We start from the raw sequence: 21664 nt of genomic DNA, 5'->3' as shown, positions 1-21664 counted from the left end.
TGCAGGTTCTTCCAGAATCAGACATTTTATCAAATCACAGTCACTTTGGTGCCTGAAGAGCACCACTGCTCTGTTTGTCCTGACTTTAACACTGCAACCCCCCAAAACCTTTGTGAAACTTCCACTAACACAGAGAGCAAAACATAACATTTTTCTAAATATAATTTTGAGTTCAGAACAGTTGTGGGTCCCATTTTTCCTAAAGCTCTGTGTGGTTTTGGGGTAACTCACCAACCCACTGGCTGGCTGAGCTTTCCACCTCGTTGCAGGTTGGGCCATCGCAGAGCTCCCTGGCCAGGGGGCTGTTCTCACTCACGTTGTAGAAACGAGTGGCTTCAAAAGCTGCAGCAAGGAGGAGAAATCACAGCTGAGCCTCTTGCCTGGAGATCTGAAGTCAGCAGGGATCAAAGGGAAACAGGCACAAACCTGGCTCGTAGTAATCGTACACTTTGATGGGAACAGGGGCTGTTTTCCCAACTATGTGCTCTCTGAAAGCTTGGAACTTCACACAGGTCATGCACTGGCTGGGAATCTGTGAGAAATGGTGTAAAAGACTCAAAAACTACACCTGAAGTGAAGAGAAATGAGCACAGCACGTGCCCCAAACACCAAGCACAAAGATACCTCCAATACTCAAGAATAGGGACAGAGATAATGAATAAAAACCAAACAGGATGAACCAAACCAGGATGCTGTGCTGACCTTTAAAACACATATTTGCCACAGAGCCATGGCAAACATTCCAGCTGTGCTCCCTGCCTTGCCCACAACCACCAGACAATTTCCTGCTGCTGACCAAGCCAAGAGAGATCTCACCTTCCACTCTCAGCTCTGTGCTGTGAGATCTAAATTATTCTGCATTTAGCACTTCTAGTTGGACCTGAAAATCAGATTATTTCAAGGCAAAAATCTATGTGATATCCACCCAAAACCACTGCATGGGCTAAAGGGAATCACCTGACTCTGTTATACTTTGGTTTCCAAGCAAAACCACAACCCCACCTGCAGCAAAAGGAGCTCAAGCAAAAACCACTTAGAGCTGCAGGGTGATCCTCACCCCTGAGGGACCCCCAGCACCCTGCTGGTGCCTCATCCCTGCTCTTTTGCCTTTCATTAAAATCCAACATAATTATAAGAAACAAAGCCATTACCTCATCAAAATAAAAGAGGACTTTTCTTCCATCCACTTCATATCTTTTTAACCCAATTTGCTTGTTCATCAATAACTGGGGGTGGAAAAAAAATTTAAAAATCATCGTGTTTAGTTTAATCTCATTTTATAGAAAACAGGTAGAAATGAGAGAACAAATAACACTTCAGGCTGCTTAGAAAACTGATCAGACACTAAACTCCAGGGATTTCTTCTGCTGGAAAAGGGTTCTTCCATAAGAGAGGGAAAATGCAAAGGGAGTGAAGCTGCTGCCACATGACAGAAGGGGAAAAGCCACCTGTGTGTCCCTGCTGTGTCCTGCTGAGGAGTTCTTGCAAGAGAGGGAAAATGCAAAGAGATTGAAGCTGCTGCCACATGACTGAGGGAGAAAAGCCACCTGTGTCCCTGCCTGTGTCCTGCTGAGGAGTTCTTGCAAGGTGCACCACCTGAGGGCTCTTCCTTACCCCCCTGGACTCTGCTGATGCCTCATCCATGATCTCATCCAGCAGCTCCCAGATTGTTTCCAGTGCCAGGGCTCCAGCAAGACCTCAGAGACCCCAAACCACCCAATGAAGTCTCTTATTTATTTACACCCCTCAGACCACCGGGGAATCTCACTGGGTATGGAAGGTCCCCTCCTCCCAGCAGCTGAAAAATCCAAAACATTCTTCTGCCAGGAAAATTAATCCTCCCATTTGAAAAGAGCAGCCATTTGAAAGAGCCCCAGGCACCCTCCCTTTTGACAAATGGGGTCAGGCCAGGCCTCTGCTCCTCATCTTCTCTCCCTTCGAAGCTCAGGGATTTGGAATTTGGGGTTTGCATTGTACCAGGCAGGCCCACAGACCCACTTCTTCTGCTTTTTATCTGCACACCATCTAAGGGCACTTCCCACATCTCCAAACCTTTGCTTTCAATTTTCCAAGAGTTCCTCCTATGATTTCTGCCCTTGGAGCATCTCAATATTGTGCCTCTCCTGCCTGATCAAGCAGCACTATTTTGATAATCTGTATTTAGAATGCATCTGGCACGTGGAAAATATCTAATACTGAAGCTGGGGAGGATGAGGGTTTGTGGAAAAGGACTTTGGTGTTTTAATCAAAGTTTGGAGAGCCAAGATAGGGCCAGAGCACTCTATTGTATAATTCTGTTCTCTAAACTGTCCCATTACATCAATCTCTGTCAGACAATCCCATTTGTAAACATATTCTTGTGGGTTTTTTTTTTCTTTTGATATTTTTGTGGGTTTTTGTTTGTTTTTGGGGAGAAGGAAAGAAAAAAAGAAAGAAAAAGGGAAAAGAAAAAGGAGTAGGGGGATATATTCCTTAAGAAATTTCCTGTTCTTCTGCAATGAAAACCCTACACACTATTTCTTTTGACCGTTTCCCTCTGCTCACAGAACATTCCGTAAGTTTAACACCATGAAGATATCCTGTTGTTCTCCTCCTGGGATATTTGGAGCTCTCTCTGGTTCTCATCCATATTTTTTCTGCCGTTATTTACATGAATGACTATGGAAAAGAATGTATTTGACAGCACTGCACATGACCATCACTCCAGCACCTTCAGCAGAGGGGGGAAAGCAGGAACCAAACCCACTGCAGGCTCCTCACCTAATTTTCCCTTTTTTTTTTTTTTTCCCATGGGAATGCTGGAGAACTGCTCCCACCTGAACATTCAGTTGGTTGCATGAGGGAGAATACCAGACCCACAGGCAAATAAAAACTGATCCATTTTACATGCTTGGATTTGAAAACAGATTTCTCCACGTGCAGCTTGTGAATGGATATAGATAACTGCAGTTTTTCTCTTTATAGGAATAATTTCATATCTGATCCCCTATTTTGAAAGGATGCAATTGCTTCTCAGGGATTAATACAAAAATTTCTGTGGCTTCAGGGACACCCCAGGAGACATCTGACAGCAGCTTCTGACATGGATTGTAAACCCCTCTAGAGGGCTTTTTCCTCCAAGAAAATGCAATGGTGTTTCAATTATAAATCAGCCAAATCAAGGGAAATCCTAGAGAAGATAAAGCAATGTGCACTCCTCCTCGAATTATGATATCAAATTAAACTTCACAATGGTTCTACTTTAAAATTCTTTCCACAGATCCCTTCCCAAGATAATGAGATAAAGTTATTAACAGAAGAGGTCTTTTAGAAGCAAAATATTTTTTAGCTCTTTACCAGCTCTCAAGGACGCAAAAAATTTACACTTCTTGAGTGAAAAATCCTTAAAAAATTAAATCTTTGCAGCATAAGAACTCCACCAGTGAATGCAACGCTCCACAAAATGTAATGAGTTGTAATGAATGGAATACTCCCACAAACATAAAGCAAAGCTCAAGATTACAGTTCATCTGCCCTGAAGGGCTGGCTGGGCACGAGGCACATTCTGTCCACCTCAGCTTGGCTGCAAGAAACATGATGTTCTCCCAGAGAGGAGGAGAGAAAAAAATAAAAAGGGCAAAAAATTCCAAGACACAGAGCCTCCAAAGAAATGGGATCCAGATGTTGGAGATAACACAGCTCACTAAGCAGCCATAAACAGCTCCTGTTAGAGCACATTTGCACCTCAGCTTTTCCAAGGGGTCTCAGTTAATTACTGTGCACTGGCTCAGGGAAGCTGTGGCTTGGCTGGGTTGGGTTTGCTCAGCCTGCTCAGAACCTCTGTTCCCTCATTTCAGAGAGATTTTTTGACAAGTGAAATCTCTTCCTCCCCTTTCCCAATTTTAATTGCATCTTTTCAGCAGTGCTCTGAGACTCAATGGCCTCCTCTTGGCCCTCAGAGGGAACCCCTCCCAGTCAGAGATCCACAACCCAGCCCTGCACCCTCATCCCACTGATCCCATCCCATTGATCCCATCCCATCCCATCAATCCCATCCCACTGATCCCATCCCATCCCATCCCATGGATCCCATCCCATTGATCTCATCCCACCCCATCCCACTGATCCCATCCCATCCTATCAATCCCATTCCATTGATCCCATCCCATCTCACTGATCCCATCCCATCCCAATCCCCTCCCCTCACCTGCTCCAGGCTCTCAATATCTGCCCGAAACCCTGAGAACAAAGGCACTTCCAACACAGCCATGTTTGAGGATCCAGAGTGCAGCCATCTTCCCATGGGAACAAAAAGAGAGAAAATGGGAACAAACTCAAGATCCATGGACAACTCAGAATGGAGAAAACAACTCCAGAAGAAGAAGAAGAAGAAAAAAAAAATCTTAAAAGGCTCTCCTCATTGAAGTGCTTGGGCAAAGCCACAAGCTACAAGTTGGTTTTTAAAAATCCTCTTTTCTGCTTTTATTTAACAAAATGCTGCCCAGCTCACAGGGGGTAGGAGATGTCCTGAAACACAGAGGCAGAAAAGCAGAGGGATACAGACACCTGTGGGGCTGCTTGCTTTCTTTTTCAATTAATCACTGAGAAAATGCACTTAGTAAAAGGAAATAAACCCTTGGAGTAGGAGAAACTTCTGTTCCACCCTGAGAGGAGGGCTGTAGATGGACTGTGGTGGGAGAGGGATGCTAATTCCCAACACCAAGGTCATTCAATCCTGGGGTTTCATAAATGCCTGTTTCACCCCTGGCACTGAGAAAAGGGCTTTTGCTAATGAGTCAGCAAAGTCACTGCCTTGCTGGTGTTAAATCACTGCCTGTATCATCCTCTAGAGGATGATACTCAAGGCATATACTCTAGAGTATAACTGAAAACTCAGAAAAATCTCTGAAATTGAGTTGTTATAAATGTGCACAAAATCCCCACACAAGAAAGGTGTGAAGAGAAGGGCTGTTGGGGCAAAATCTCAGTTTTTGCAGCACGGCAGAGGAGATCCCATCCTTAGGCAGCTCCTGGAATCCCAGAACAAAGCTCCTTTTCTGTGCACTGCCAGCAGCCCCCAGCCCTCCCTCCCTGGCAGCTCACCTGTTTGCTGTGCCCTACCTGAGCTGGGCCCAGCAGGGCTCATCAGCTCATGCCAGCTCTGAGAAAACACACTCCCACAGCTTCCAGCACCAAATCTGCCAGCTCTGAGCTGGCTCCTCTGTGTGGAGCCCCCTCAGCTCAGGGGTGGTGAGCTGGCTGAGGTTGGGGTGCCACTCCCCAGCCCAAGGCTCACAGTATCATGAGGTGGCCTGGGGACAGAGCCAGCTGGCTCTGGGGGAGGCACTCAGGGCTCCCAGAGCCATTAAACCTCCTTAATTCCCATCTCCACCGTCCTCTTGGTAATGGGCATAAAAAGATGCAAGAGCATGCAAAGTGTATTCAAACAGACCCACACTCCCAAATAAATCGTTCAGGATCCCTTTGCCTGCATCTCCCCAGCCTCTGTTACACATCACAGCTTTCTGTTTTCCACCCTGGGCTCTCCCTAACTCTTCAGCAGTGCCCCAGGGATGTCACTGGGCATGACAACACTTCATCACATTCTGAGAACACCCCCAGCTCCAAATAGCTCACTTGTCATCCTTAGCTGCACTCCTCTCTTCACACTGCCCCAACAAGATGATGATGGAGCTGAGAGCATCATTACAGGAAGAAGGGGAGGAAAGGAAGATTTCATTTGCTTTTGTTTCCTTTCCAAGCAATCCATCTCCCTGCACTGGGCTTCCTCTCAAATTTCTGCCTCAGCTGCAGCAATTCCCAGGGCAGGAGTTTCAGAATTGTCAGCAGAGAGGTTGTGCTGATGCAGGGCAGCCTCCTCAGCATCTGACACCACTGTGGAATTTTATCCTCTCCCCAAAACAGGCTGAGGGCTCAGGCAGGGGGAGAAGAGGTTGGCACAGTGACACTTGGGGGTAGTGCCTCTGCCACACCACGGCCCCATGGGCGAGGGAAAACAAATCCCAGCTTTTCCTGGGGCCCTGCAGCTCTGCAGTCTCTGTGTGCCCTTGCCTCTGCAGGAAGGAAGGGACAGAAGCTGATAGGGGAGCCAGAGTTTCCCATTAAGCTGTGATAGGGCAGCAAGAATGTTCCATTTCCATCTGAGCCACCCTCTGCACCTGCCATGCTCCTGGTCACAAACATGAAATTAGTTCTGAATTTCTTGGGAATGGTTTCTCCTGTTCACAGCAGGATGCTGTGAGTCCTCTTTATTTACTCTGGTTGTGGCTTTATCTCTCCTGGGTCAAATTCCCAATAACCTCACTAAAAATCCAAATGCTTTCTAAAGAGATCAGCAACCCCTGACGACTGCAGCAGTACCAAGGTGTTTGAGCAAAACTTGTAAGTGGATTTAATACAGGTCAGAAACTATTCTTGCTGCTGTTTGTCTACAGCCAAGTTGTTTTCTCACAATAACTTGCGTTTTTCAATCTATAAAATGAGACAGAACTGCTCATGTCTCTGCAAAGTGCTTTAAGGGCTAGAAATGAAACTTCTGGATCATGCCAATTTAAAAAGTTATTTTACATTTCAGTACATGGAGCAAGGAGATAAGGAATTTAAGAGCTTATTAACAAATATCTGCATATATTGTGCCTTTACCATATATTCCAAATTCATACCATGACAACATGCATCTTTTGTTAGGTTTTTGGTATCCAAAACTGAAACACCAAAGAGCTCAAATAATAAAGTCAAGTCAGTAATATTTATAAAACTATTGACACAATTAAGATATTAGTCAACCAGTTGAATTTACCTTGCTCTTTGAGGCTTTTAAGAAAATAATCCAGAACTTTTTCTTTTCATCCTTATACAACGAAATCACACCACATTTGTAATTTTTCAGGGTTTGGAGAGGCAATAATGAAAATCAGTGATAAAACCTCAAGGTATTGTTCTTATTTCTCTACCTTTGACACACACTTAGCACTAAAATCATCAAGAATGATCTTGGAATGACTCTGTCCTACAACCCAAGTGGTGAAAATAATCCAGAACCTTTTCTTTTCATCCTTATACAGGGAAATCACATTACATTTGTAGTTTGGAATGATTCTGTCCTACAACCCACAGTGGTGGCTGAAAATTCTGCTGAAAATCCTGAGATCCAGCCAGCGCAGCACGAGAGAACTCGGTGCTTTCCTGGCACAGAGGGGCTGGCACTGTTGTAATCACACATCCTCTGAACACAGAGAGACATAGTTCCCCCAGGATTTTCCTGGGAAGCTGTGAGAAAGCTCAGAGAAAGAATTAAACCATTGTTATCTCAATTGTTGCTCTAGGACATGAAATAGAATGATGCAGACACTGGAATCTTTAAGGTAAAAAAGAGGGAAAGTTTAATTCTGACTCTAACATTTATAGATTTCTAAAAGTGACAGTGGATTGGAGGATGACAGTGCCACCTCTCCAATGACACTGGACAAACTAACAGTCCATCACATTTTTCCTCCTCCAGAAAAGAATGTAAAACAATTAATTATTTATATAAAGTCTGTGAGAAAGGTCGTTACAGGAATGTAAACATCAGAAGGCTCAGAAGAACTCAAAAGAACAGGGTGACACTCAATCTCTGCACCTGGCAGGAAATCTCTCTTTGTCAAAGATGTTTACAAGAAGGAGCTGTCCCTTCTTGTCCAATAGGTGAGAGAAGATTCCTAAAGGCCAGTCAGGTCTTAGGTCCACCATTGTTTCTGTAAGAACTGTGGATTTCTAACAATAAAGGACTTTTCCTGCCTTCTGAAGATGGAGTCTCTGTATCACCTTTGTCTGTCCCCAGCACCCCTTTGGTGACAATGCACACCAAGACCAGCAAACCAAACGTTCTGTGGGGGGCAGGACTGGCACTTCCTACCTCGTGCAGGTCTCCAGGATGACTTTGTACTCTCGGTGGTCCTGGTCTGAGGCCGGGTCCTCGTCGTCCCCCAGGGCCCTGTCCCTGTGCAGGGCTCCGGGGCGGCGCTCGGCGGCAGAGCCCGAGCGCAGCGGGGCTGGGGCTGGCAGGGGCTGCTCTGCCTTGGGCTCCTTCAGGTTCACCAGCAGCTGGAAGGCTGGCTTGGCTATAGGATCAGGTACATTGTAAGTGACATCGATCTGCAGGGGGAAGAGGGGAAAAGTAAAACAAATCAGGGTGGGTTATTACGGCTCCAACGTTTCCAAGTGCCCACAAACATCCAGCACAGACACAAGAACTCTTCAGAGTTGGGGAATGGCAGGCACAGAGGCAACAGAGGATTTATCACACGTGGTAATCTCTGAACAGAGACATAGTTGTCTCCCAGGATTTTCCTGGGAAGCTGTGAGAAGCTGTAAGAAAGTTCAGAGAAGACAATGAGAAACAATTCTTATCTCCATTTGCTGCACCTGTTGTTGTGCACATGTAGAACGTGTTATGGAGATGGTTCACCAAAGGGTGATTTCTTAATTGGACACTGGATGGTGTTTAGATTGATTGACCAATTAAGTTAAAACTATATCAGACAGTCTGTAAAGGTTATGAGTGTCTTAATAGTATAGTATAGTATAATACAGTATAGTATAGTATAGCTTAATAAAGCAATTGATCAGCCTTCTGCAATCATGGAGTCAATACTAATTATTCCCTGTTCAGGGGACTGTTGCTACAATAACACACAGTTCTATCTCTATATAAGCTCTACCAGAGCTTACATAGATATCTACACATTCACTTCCCAAATTAAAGCAACACAAATAGTCATAGAACTATTTTGAGAGAAATTCCAAGTGTAAGTCCTTCCTCGCAGCAAAGTGGGATTACAAAAGCAGCAAACAGGCTGTGAGATTAGAGATCATCTGCTGCCATGCTTCCTCCAGCCCCATGACAAGCTTACCTGCATCAGACAGCAGCCTTCACCCTTGGCACTCACAAACAGCCCTGTTGGAATACTGGGGATCTGGGGAGAATGCACAGGTGAGACACAGACAAGACATGGCACTCAGAATGGTAATGAATATTAAATTTAGCTCTGTTCTGTACAAAATACCTTTATAAAGGACACTGCAGAAGTGAAGTGAGCATGGCCTAGCCTCTTCACCACCTGCACTTACAGTGGCAGAGACAAACAGCAGCACAAAATAAACATCAGGCATTGGTTATGGTGAAAAATGCCTTTAATTAGGAGTGCTGTCTCTTTCCCAGCAGAATCCAGCCACAAACCCACAGAAAGTCCCACTGGTCTCAGTGCTTAACTTTTGCTTTTACCATCCCTGATCCAAGTCCTCATTCAGAACCCAGCTGACGTGGATTGCTTTAAAAACCTGCCTGCACAAAACCACCTACCACTGCAGTCTGAAGGACTTTTTTATTCATCTTGTTAAGCTCAAAGGTTTCCTGGTAGTCCAGGTTAGTGGAAGCCAAGGAAATGGTCAGGTTGACTCCTCCAACATAAGAAAGGATGGCATATTCAGCCAGAGCCTGCAGAGCCACACAGGTGTCCTGGGGGCAGAAGAGGGAGAAATAGAATAGTGAAGAACACAGGAGCACAGCAAACTTCCAAACAGCTCTGCTCAGCTCCAGCTGGCAGAATCTCCCTTATTAATTCATATGGCAAAAGAAACACCAGGTTTTGCTCACTTTTCCTATCAAAGGCACCTGTGAGGACAAACTCTGTGTTCCTTTCAAATTACCAGTCTGAGGAGGAAGCAGTAAAGAGCTCTGGAAAGTTTTTCTTCTTATCAGAACACAAACAATTTCTGTCAGGAAGATGGAAACTCCACATTCCTGAATCAATTGCCAATGCATGCATCCCAGCTACCTTTTCCAGAGGCTGCCCACCTGAGTAGATGAGAATCCTCCCAGGGCATTCCTCTGCTGTGAGAGCCACTTGACTACAGGGAGTGCAGAGGCCACGTCTCCCAGGAGTGTGTAGGTCAGAAGGGCATAAGATGTCATTTCCACCTCTGCAGAAACAACTGAAAGAAGGGTGAATTAAAAAAAAAAATCAAAATACCATCTAGAAGTGAGAATCCAGGCAGGTCTAGAGATAGTTCTATGAATATTTATTAACTGAAGAATAATTCTAGAAAGTTAGGAGTCTGTAGAAGTAAACATGGGAAAAGGGAAGTTAAAATGTCTGCACCCAAGGTGCTTCATCTCCCTGAAATATCTCTGCTTTCAACAAAAGCCTCCCTTCAGACAATAGATAACCAATAATAAATATATTTACGCAACAGATAAACTCCTTTTTCTTGACTGTATCCCACAAATAATTCCTCTCCCACTCCAGTTCTACTCTGCTGCTGCCCACACTGTTGTCCTGCCTAGAGATTTTCATACAATATCCAGTCAGATCCCTCTTGAGCATTGCTGCACCTACATCACATCCAAAGAGTCAATGGCTTTAGGGGCTTGAAAACATCATTCTCTGTTTCTGTGGCTTTGACAGCCAAGGTCTAGAAAAACCAGCTGAAGTGTCAGTGCTACAGTCTTTAGGTCCATTTGAAAACACAAAGATAAATAGCTCTAAATTGAGATATATTTGAATTCCCTTAGATTTCCATTTTGAATTACTACTCCCTGACAGAAGAGTGAGTGCCACATGGGATTCTGTCTTCATAAAATTGGAGTGAAAGCTGCTGAGACATCTGGGGATGAAAAACCTGTCCTGTCTGGACCACATCTTGCTCTGTCTCTCATTTATTCTTTCAGCATCATGTTACCTGCCTTTCTGAGCTCTCTCTTCTCTGCACCCTGCCTTGACTACAACTGTGACAATTTCAGAACACCTTGTACTTTATAAACAATTCCCTGCAATGCAGGCTGGTGTGGCAGCCCCTTCCCCTTTCTCTGCCCTTGCCCTGCAGGTTCCCAATTACCTGATTGAGAGAGTCCATCATTAAACCCCATGAAGGTGTCCTCATCAGTGACAAGGGTTCCTGTGAGGCTCCAGTGTGTAAATCCATCTGGGAGAAGAGGGCAAAGGGACAGGGGTGTTACCAGAGCAGGAGTGCAGCTGAGCCTCTGTGCAGGGGAAGAGTCAAATTCCACTTCTGGAATTGGAATTCCACTTTTGGAATTGGAATTCTACTTTTGGAATTGGAATGCAGAGAGCATTGGCTCCCTGCCCTGAGCAGCACTGTCCCTCCTCTTGGACACCCAGTGCCTGGGCAAGGGGGTCCCTTTGGAATGACAGAGATGATTCAGTGTGAAAAATTGGGTGATTCTTGGATTTTGGATTCAAATACACCACCAGAGAATGTGAGGTGTCACAGGGCACTGCAGAGCCTCTGAACAACTCAAAATCACTCTGCTGGTTAGAGAATTGAACTGAACACCAGGGCTGTGGCTCTGATCTCTGTGTGGGCCACTCACTCACGAGTTGGTCCCTTAAAATTCAGAATATTCTGTGATTCTGCTGCACTTGCCTTCCTTCAGCATCAGCCACACGTGTGGAGCCCTCTGCAAAGAGAGCCAGGAGCAGCCTTGCCTTACAAAGACAAACTGTGCCACCTTGGGTTTGTATGAAAATCTCGCCTCTATTTTTTAATTTCTTTTCTTTCTAATGTACTGAAAAATTTGCGGATTTAGAGTTTGTCCTGTTGGTGTTCCTCTTCTGATAGGATTTAAAGGATCCTACCAAGGTTCTGATCCTAAAGAGGGCACAAAGGAGCTTCATGGTAGCCCAAATATGCTTGTGAAAGGAAACTGTGATGATTTCCTTGCATTAGTCCATATGAACACAAATGTTATCACTTCAGAGATGGGAATTTCTTCTTTTTTTTTTTTTCTCTCCAAAATCAGCCTCTTTCAGTGAAACTGCAGAACCTGTCAGAGAGGAATCCCTGATCCCCCAGGCCCCATCCTCTCCAGAGCTCAAACAGCCCCATCCAGGCTGTGCTTGGCCGGTGTGGGGGCAGAACAGCGAAGAACACAAGAACACAGCAAACTTCCAAACAGCTCTGCTCAGCTCCAGCAGGCAGAACCTCCCTCATTAATTCACATGGCAAAAGAAACATCAGGTTTTGCTCACTTTTCCTGTCAAGCAGCTGAGGCAGGGCTGCAGCTCCTACCTTGGGTGATGGCCATGCTGTTCATCCTGCGCAGCGTGGCAGCTGCACTGGGGCTGTGCAGCAGGGTCAGGGCGTAGGCACTCAGGGCAGTGGTGTAGGGGTCTTCTGCTGAGTACAGGTTGGACTCCAGGAAGTGTTTTGCTTTGTCTACAGCTGTTCTTTCTTCCTACATTCACAGGGGGGAAAAAGCCCGGGTAGATGTATCAGTTTCAGAAGTTAGAATTGCTTTATTGCTCATTAAATTAAAAAAAAAAAAAAAAAAAGGCAACCAAACAAAAAACAACGACGAAAAAAAAGACACACAATAAACTCAGAAAGATACATTTTGCTCTCTGCAGAACAGGATGGACACTTTGAGAACACATTGGACACCCTGAGAAAAGCCATGCATCAAAAGTTAAAAAAAAAAAAAAGGTGCAAACAGCAGAGTAAGGATGATTTAGGCTAACACTGAGACACACTTTTCCTCCCCTAAAGCTGAAGAAATTCTGTGCCCCTGCAAGGCAGCAGATGAGCAGGGCAGGGGCGAGCTCTGTGCTGGAGGTTTGATTGTGTTCCTGACACTCTGGAGCGTCTGGCAGACGCCAGAGGATAATAAAGGCCAAGGTTCCCAGGGGTCCCTGCAGCCAACAAACATGTTTTATTAACTCCCCCAATGACCTCACCATGCAGGAACGTGGCTCTGATAATTTATAGAAACAATTTAATTGGACTTGATGTAATTTGGTTTCCTTTGATTTCCCTGTGGCACTAACCTTCCCCTTCCTCATTTCCTAGCTAAGATCATTAGGAACACTCACAAATCTCCTCTAGGAAAACCATTAGAATGCACAGAAACTGCACTGCTGGGGCTGCCCTGACACACAGCAGCCCAGGGAGAGCATCACATCACTGCTCACAGGGGGACACTGCTGACAGGGAGGCAGGAAGTTCCTCTGTGAGCTCTGCAGGGTTTTCTGAATTTTTAATAAGGTTGAAAGCCTTCCACTCCAAGAACAGGGGGTTAGGGGGCATCTGCCTGCAGCAGCAGCCTGGTCTCACTCCCCAGGCTCCACAGGGGTGGGTGAGGAGTGCTGAGGTTATCAGAGGTCCTGCTGGGCAGTGGCTGCTCTGACACCTCCACAAACCCACAGAGTTGTGCCTGAATGGGCCCTTTTGTGTGAGAGCAGATCACCAAGAGATGCTGCAGCACCCACTGCACCTCCTCTTTTCACCTCCAGGCAGCTCTGCCTGTGCACAGCCCCCCCTGCCCTCTGCCTTGGCTGCAAGGGAGCATCTTCCCAGTCCTAGTCAGTGGGAATGTGTCACCATAATCTTAGCAAAACATCTCCATCCTAGTGAAACTGCATGCTGGCAGAAACACATCAGAGGGCAGGAGCACTGTGTGACCAGGAGTTTTAAGGAGGAATCCCAAAAACACCAGTTGTACTGGAAATTTGGAGTTTTTTCCAGTGGAATTGGCTGTTCCTACACAGCTGCTTCTTTTTTTTGCAGTGTTCTGCTCTGCCTCATTGCAAAGAACAGAAACATTTTTCTCCAGAGCCCTGAATCCAGCACAGTGCAGGAGCTCAGCTCTCCAAAGGCACTGTAATCTAACAGCAGTAGCATTTTGGCCACTGCAGCCAAGCCAGACCACAAGAGCTCTCTGCATCCCCAAGTTAAACTGCTTTTAGCACCAAGCCAGGATTTCTGAGTCTCTACAGGCAAGAGAGCAGGATGTGCACAGGCTGCACTCACAGCTTGAAGCTAAGAGGCAGAAAAGTCTTTTTGCAGTAATTTCTGGGAGAGGTTGAGGGATGGGGCTGCAGGGGAGTGCTTTGCTCTGGTGAAATAATCATGAGCTGATGGCTGAAGGGTGGGAGACCACCTTGAACAACTTCAGAACTGATTCTTTAACTTCAGAACAATCCCAAGGCTCTCCAGCAGCCTCCCTTCCCTGGATGCTGTCAGTCATTCTAGAGAGCACAGAAACTCTGAAGGCAAACAGCAGCAAAATGAAGTTTTTATAAAGAAAAAATAGAGAGAAATTTTGGAGCTGTTTTAACCAAGCTTTTGTTACCTCAGAAGTGACACCTGTTTCCAGAAGAGATGCAACCACATAAGCTGTCAGGGAGATCTTCCCATGGATCCCACCCTGGAAGGGCAAACAACACAAACCACTGGATGAAAACTGGAGAAAAGGACACTGGGGAAAAAAAACCCAGACTTTGAAGCAATCCAAAGGATGTGTTAGAACTAGAGGAGAAGCTGAAGCAACACCAAATTTCTTTTCTTTGCACACACAAGGAGTACAAAATTTAGGAACCCAAGCCCACACTGGCTGGAGCCAGCTGTCCTGGCCTGAGGACACATTTAATGCAGTATTTTGTCAGACTTCACACCGTGATTTCCATCCTCTTGGGACACCCCACAGACACATTCTGATAGACTTTTTTGAACTGAAATTTCCCTGGTTCTCCCTGTAGCATCCCAGCCTTTCAAGTGCAAAATTCATATTCAAACAAAAGCATCACTTCATGTTCTGATAATAACTTTTAAAATGTCCTTGCTGCAAGTTGATTGTGGGTGTTTTTTACCTGAATGTCCTTGTTTAGTATCCTGCCCATAGCAGGGAAAGAACCATCTTCTTTCTGGTGCTGGATGATCCAGTCTTTGGCAGCTGTGAGTTCTTTGGGGTCAATGAAAATAAACCCACGGGATTGAGCAAAGGACTTGAGGACAAAAGCTGTTAACCTGTAAAAATGGATTAATCATCTTTACTGAGAAAACAAACTCAGATTAAAGTACCTGTAAGGAAAAAACTATATTCTTAGAAAGCACTAATTGAAAAAAACTTATTGGGAAACACTAAATATTGTTGTTAAAGGTCATGGGACATAAGAGCACCTGATCACTGTCCAGACTTTGGGTAAGAAAAGAATTAAAGGTCAACAAACTAAATTGAAAAGTAGAACTCAAAAGTTTACTTGTCATAATTATGGCACACTCTGAAATATAGTTATTTTTTATCCCAAATTATCGAAATTTTTAAGCTGAGAATCAATATTGTAAAATTAAGAATCAATATATTTCTCATAAGAAATCCAGATCTTTTCCTCGAGTCTGAAGCTGTGTTACACTTTATACAGAATTAAGACTTCAGAAAGCACCAGAAGTGTTTTTGGAATTCTAAACCTCTGACAACAAGTGTGAGCACTGGCCAGCTTGGGGGGATTGAGTCATTGCATTTACAAGCCCCTGAGGAATGGGAGGGTAGCAAACTCTGCTGCCTGGCAGGGGATTTTTGGAGTGTTGAGTAATTCTGTGTCACCACATTTCACATCCAGGGACTGGGAGATGCTGGGGCTGAGGTGGAAGTTCCCTGAGTTATAGATACATATTATAATATTGGCTTTTATTTTTCTATTATAATAGACTTTATATGTGTGGTATAGAACTCAAAAGGTTATAAAGATATAGTTTTTATTTCTGTTGTTAATTAAGCTTAGTGAAATAGCTGATATAGGTGTGCTTGTGTTAAAATGCTTGGATGGGATAAGATCCAATAAAAATATAATGAAGACACCTGCTACAGATCTGCCAACTATCAGCACTCACTGACTGAAGGCAGTGTGGGCCAGGGCCAAAACTAAAAATAATAATAAAAAAATACTAAAACCACAACCAAGGAATCCACACACTCTAAAACAGTAGAACAAAGGAGGAGCCATGCTAAACAATTCATAGAATATGTAAACTAGTTTAGAGAAAAAGTTTACTATACATGATTGTTTATGAATACATAACAAACTGATGTCACAGTATTTAAGGAGTATCTCCAAAGATAACAGAGCACAAATCCATCCTGTTGGTACAAGGATGTCTTTGAGGGTTGAGTTGGTTTTGGTTGGTTTTTTACCTGACAGAAGTCTCTGCCACATTTCCCTGCTTCAGGTAAAGCCCCATTCCCTAATGGAGTCAGGTACTTAAATACCCCTTAATTGCTTCTCCAATTGCAGATGTGAACCTTAACTACAGCTTTGTGCCTGAAACCTGGTCTAACTAGCAGATTTAACTCTCCTAACTGCTCCTGGGTCCTGAATTACCTATGAAACACCAGCTGGTGCAGTCAGAGCCCTCAGCAGCACTGTACAGCATCTGCACAGTCACTGAATATTGCTGCTTTATTTCTGCTCTCCACCGTGTATCATACCATGAGGGAAGCTGGAAAATTACTCTCCTTTCCCAGCCAACTGTGTGTTTTTCCTGTTTAGCAAACACTTAGCACTTTTCTAACTCAGTTTTAACTAGTTTGAGCTCGGTTTTAAATAGCCACTCACCACATGCTCCCTGAGGAGTCCCTCTCCCCAAAAGCACTGTAGGAGCCATCCTGCCTCTTGTAGGTCAGCTGGCGCTGGTAGCCTGGAAGGCACAAAAGAATTGGGGAGTCCAAAACCTCCTGACACAGAGAAAAATGAGTATTTAAAGTGAATGAAGACTCAGGACATCTGGAACATGTGTAAGGGATTCTGCTGCCTGAGGCAGCTCCTTATTCTGCTGTGAGTGGGAGCCAGCTCTGTGTGCAGCTTGTCCAGAAATCTGCCCAGGGAAACATCTGGGACACTGCAGCTCCTGCCTTTTGGACACTGCAAATGCTAAAAATCTGACACTTCCCTGATAAAAATGCATTATCAAAAGGTTTATATTTAAGCATACAGCCACTCTCCTTCCATTTTACTTCCATTTACAAGTGAAAAGGTTTTGCCTGTGACATTACAGCTGGGTTCTGACTTCTCCCAAAGCTGTTGCTTGGAACAGCTTTAGGTAACATAAAAACAACAGCTGTGACCTGAATGCATGAACACCTCCAGCTGCAGGGGCTGTCCCAAGGCTTGCTTTAGACATCATTATTAACATTATAATAATTAGGTGAATAATTAAGGTGAATGCTGAAGATAAGAACTCTCTCCTGGAATGTCTTCTGAGGCTGAAAATGAAAAACAAAAATGTTTTTTCTGCTAGGAAAATGATTTGTTTCTCAGACCTGTTTGTCTACAACCATGCCCATCCCAACAAATGAATTGTACAAAATGTGCATTCATCCCTCACATGGATGAACACACAACACACATTTGGATAAAGCTCTGAAACACCCATTGGAGTCAAACCCTCCAGGATGGATATTTCTGAGAAGGAAAACTCCAACCTGCAAGAAGATTGTGTCAAAAAAAACACTTAATGCCTGCTGAATTCTGCAGCACAGGAGTTTCATTCCACACCACACAGCGTTTTTATGGGAGTGGATTGTTGTTTCATTTTGGAGGTGAAGTTCCTCTGCTGAGCTCAGTCCCTGAGGAGGGGCTGCCCATGACTCCCACACCCCCCAGTGCTGCCAGGGAATGGCCTGGAAATTGGGAGGAATGAAGACCTCGAGGCTGATGATGCTCTTGTAGCCACACATCTTTGTCTGGGGATGGTGGGTCAGGTACAAATACCTGGCAGAAAGTCTAAGTAATGGTGTGTTAAATTAAATTAATTTGCTTTTTCCCCCTGCAGTCCTCAGGTAGGATTTACTATTGAGCACTGCCTGCTTCAACAGCTCCTCAGTGTTCATTCCCAGTGTGAATGGACACATTCAGTCCTTATATTTTATATCACTCTTCTCATTGTTGCTGTTCTCCTCTTTTTCAATGTTCATGGTGCCAGGACTGCCAAGGCTGTATGGGCCACTCGTTCCAGAGCTGGACTCAGTGATCACAGTGGGTCCCTTCCAGCTCAGGATATTCTGTAACTCTGTGTTTTTGAGCCGAATTATGCTTCACTGCTCTTGCTGTTATTCTCCTTTGCTGGCTGGTTGGGAGTGGCACAGACTTTATGTCTTTCTTGCTCTTCTGTGCCCTCCTGTTTTCTAAACACTCCTCTGGATGCTGGGGCTCACTGCAGACCTTCCCCTCTCCAGTTTTCCCCTGTTCACCTGCTTTTTTTTGGTGAGAAAGTAGAAAAAATACTGACTGGTTTAGCCCAGGCCACTTCAAAAGAAGAGGGAGCACATGGGAATTATTGGCATTTATTATCAGGACTTTCCATGATGGATGATTGAGGGATGAAGAAGTTTTCTGGCTTGGTAAATCACAAAAGCCTTCTAGAGTGAGCATTTCCATTCTAAACCTTACACTTGGCAGGGCTCCAGTGAACACAGAAGGGTTTAAAACTCTTGGGGGTTTCTTCTGTAAGGGTTAATTAGCAAACAGAGTTCGGAGCCAAAAACCTGGAAGGTTTGCAGATTCATAAAAAGAAACAAAAGCAAATGATGTTGCAAAGGAAACACTGACTCGGGCCATTAAGAAATTCCCTTTGCCTCACTGCTCCCAGCAAGCACAGAAAATTACAAGTGAAATGACTGGAGCCAGGCAGAGGAAGCAGAACTGGGCTTTTGCTGCTGAACACAAGAAATATCTCACATATTACATTTTATATTTATATTTTCAGAGGAGAACCACCTAACCCTGTCACCTCTGATTTCATGACATGACTATTGTCTGACTCATACACAAGAGAGCTTTGTCCCTTTGGGTCACTCTGGTTTTTAATGAATTCTTACTTGTCCTGAGAATTGCACTTAGTTATAAAACTATTTTGCATGTGGCTCTTCCCAAAACAAATGCTGAGAAAAACAGTGGAGAAAAAAAAAAAAGGAAAAAAAAAAGTTTGTTTCAAGCTGCTTAGTAAAGTAGGACAGGACACTGAAAGAACAGATAACCTAGAGCCATGTAATGAAGGTTTTAACTACTTTGGATACTAAATTTTGATTTTTGGTATACTATTACTAAGAAAATACTGTTTAAAAAAAAGTCCAGAAAAGAGCCATAACTCTAGTGACTAAAGACAATTTATGAATAAGGCAAAATCCCCTAAATATACAGATTTTTACTAAATTTAATTTTCCTTTACTTTCTAAAATGTTAAACATGGAAATCAGCTAAGGGAAAAAAAAAAGATAAAGATAAATCCATAAACATCTGAACTAGGAGTTACTGAAGGGAAGCACAGGTTACATATCAGGGGAAAACATCTTGCCATCAAAACCTGTCAGGCTGAGATTATCCTGCAAGAAATGATGAATCCTCATCACTTAGGCTGTTCTTGGTTAGAAAAAGTGACCTGTAAAGCAAAACTATGAATTCAAAGCCTTTTCTCCCTCTGTAAATGTAATTGTGATGAGTTACCTTGAACGAGGTAATCTGTAGCTTCAACCTCCACCTCGTGGCTGAGCTGCTTGGTTTTCTGCAGGTATTTCAGGACAAAGACATTGGGAGCAAAATGGATCATGTTCTGCTCCCCACAGCCAAAGGGCAACCTCAGCAGGTTGTCCAGGTTGTTCAGGGTAGGACCCATCACATCTCCTGTTTGAGGAAGAGGGGAAATGTTCAGGATCAGGCAAGTAAAGTTTCCTTTTGGTGTTTTATGGTTATCCCCCACCTCACTGCACTAATATCTCCTGGCTACCCCAGAATCAGCTTAAATAAACTGTGACAAGTGGGAAGTCCTTCAGCTGTTAGGTCCTAGCCCTTCAATCTCTTGTTGGATTAAAGAAATTCCACATTTCAGCCTTTGATTATCCATGACTTCCCGGTTTAGAACACAATTTGTGATGAGGATGACAATGGAATGAACACCACGAGCTGTAACAGACAGTGCCCCTGACAAGCCCCTCATGTGGCACAAAATTTAAACCACTGTCAACCCAAACAGGCTTCAAACAAGTGCCAAAAACCCCAAGGAATGATCTGCCCCAGAATTAAGCAGTAATAAACCTTTTTAAATGCCTGTGACTATCTTATCTGGTGTGCATTACTCAAGTACTGGTCAGAAGTAACAGCTGGAGCATCTGTGCACATTTGAGAAGGGGTACCTAAGTGATACCTCCTGATAATTGATACCTATTATTGAAGCCGTAGCTCTTTCTGATCCTGGAATTATGTTGTGGGGAACTCCAAGAGTAAATGCTTCATTGTGATTTTCATCAGTCTCTTCTTTTCTCCAAATTTTAAACTCTCCCATTGACCCCCAGCCTGTGGAAAAGCCAATGTACTTCACCTCAAGCTGTTTGGGGACTGTCCACTCCACAATAATAGATTCGTTTAGCACCCGAGTACCGTGGCCAACCTGAAAGGGACAAGAGACCATGGAGATCCAAGAGCCCACACAGGTGGAGTCACTCTGCCACGGGTGTGGGACACCTCCCAGCTCAGGTGTGCCCTGCAGATGCAGCAATACCTCTCTCCTTCCCACCCACAAAACAATCCAAGGAAGTGCAATGGGAAATCCACAGGCTTGGCCTGCAAGGTTTCATCATTAAAAATGCTGAGGACTTGTGGAAGAGGTTTTACAGTGACTTCTGGGAGCCAGAGAGAAGTTTGAGAAGAAGATCCATGTTTACCCCTGACAGAATTTTCTAGCAAGGTTGTTGGTGGAGAAACCAAGAAAGAAAGAAGGATAAGTAAAGGATAAGTAAGAGAAACCTGCAACTATTCCAATAAACACTCTGTTTGTCTCTCATGACCAATGAGTAAAGTGTAAACTTAGGAGCTTTCTGAGAAGGTATAAAAAGCATGCACGCTATAATAAAAACAGTTTGAAGCCTTCTGAAAATGGAGTGTGTTGCTTTGTACTGTCTCCATCTCAACCACGACAAGGAATGAGGTCCTGAGAACATATTGGTGGCAAAAGCAGATTTGTTGTGATCACAACAGCCTGATCAGGGCTTCAGAGTGAAAAGGCAACAGGAATGGAGCTCAAGGAAAAACTGCTCAGTGTGTGCTCAAACTCTGTTCACAAAGAGATTTCCAGAAGAATTCAGTACCTGGATAATTCCATTTTTCCAGCTGATCCAGAAGCTGCGGAATTCGTCCCAGGAGAGGATGCCAGGTGTGTCCCTGCTGGCCACTGGCTCTCCCATTTTGCTGGTGGAAATCCATGTTTTGGTGTTCTGCTGTCCCCCGATGACGATCTCTGCCATCTCTGCCATGTCGTGGGGGCCCGAGGACAGGGCCAGGTGAGCATCGTTGTGAGCCTTCACAGCAAGGTCAAAGTGCCTCATCTGGGCTGGCTTCTGCAGGTACTGGTACTCGTATTTGTTAGGTGTGGAAATGTGTATTTTCTCTAGTCAGAAAAACAAGGGAATGTTGTAAGAACTGGAGCTCAGTTTAGAGCTGATAACTGAAATTCAAACAGACCTTTCCTAAGTACGTGGGGTTTTTTACCCAGCTTATTTTAAAGTATTAAAATACACATGGTTGTTTCTTCTCATCTTTTATTTTTACCCCCTTCAAGGCAGAAAATGCTTCAAACTGCTCAGCTGAATTTCTTATGAGCTCAGCAAATGATTTTTCAGTCCTAATCTAGTGGTCAAAAGCATCTCTGTTCAGCTACTGGAGCCAGCTCTGAGCTATCCAAATCTCTGGCAGAAAGAACAGACTGATTCCAGAACTGAATCTTAAAGCACCAGCTGAAAATAAAGTACAGTCCCAGTTACTGTCCACAGTGCTGAATACTTAAACTGTTCCATAAAGTAAAGGAATTTAATGGCCATTTCCAGAAATCACTTGGGCAG

General features: G+C 44.2%; 1 protein-coding gene across 1 annotated transcript in view; it reads right to left on the bottom strand.

The window, feature by feature from the left end:
* The window catches only part of CPAMD8 (C3 and PZP like alpha-2-macroglobulin domain containing 8), a 54027-nt gene that overhangs the window by 8480 nt on the left and 23883 nt on the right, over window positions 1–21664 (bottom strand). Inside the window, exons 24-39 of the mRNA XM_041482621.1 lie at window positions 20915–21213; window positions 19992–20217; window positions 19278–19454; window positions 16392–16473; window positions 14649–14805; window positions 14132–14206; window positions 12073–12238; window positions 10879–10965; window positions 9839–9975; window positions 9344–9499; window positions 8895–8957; window positions 7898–8136; window positions 4187–4274; window positions 1152–1226; window positions 427–532; window positions 232–342 (exon numbers count right to left, since the gene is read on the bottom strand). Coding sequence (XP_041338555.1) covers window positions 232–342; window positions 427–532; window positions 1152–1226; window positions 4187–4274; window positions 7898–8136; window positions 8895–8957; window positions 9344–9499; window positions 9839–9975; window positions 10879–10965; window positions 12073–12238; window positions 14132–14206; window positions 14649–14805; window positions 16392–16473; window positions 19278–19454; window positions 19992–20217; window positions 20915–21213 — 2244 coding nt within the window. The remainder of the gene's footprint in view (window positions 1–231; window positions 343–426; window positions 533–1151; window positions 1227–4186; window positions 4275–7897; window positions 8137–8894; window positions 8958–9343; window positions 9500–9838; window positions 9976–10878; window positions 10966–12072; window positions 12239–14131; window positions 14207–14648; window positions 14806–16391; window positions 16474–19277; window positions 19455–19991; window positions 20218–20914; window positions 21214–21664) is intronic.

The sequence above is a fragment of the Pyrgilauda ruficollis genome, unplaced genomic scaffold (assembly GCF_017590135.1).
Source record: "Pyrgilauda ruficollis isolate IOZ18807 unplaced genomic scaffold, ASM1759013v1 scaffold115, whole genome shotgun sequence".
In the NCBI taxonomy this organism is placed as follows: Eukaryota; Metazoa; Chordata; class Aves; order Passeriformes; family Passeridae; genus Pyrgilauda; species Pyrgilauda ruficollis.
This window is presented reverse-complemented; position numbering and strand designations above follow the sequence as displayed.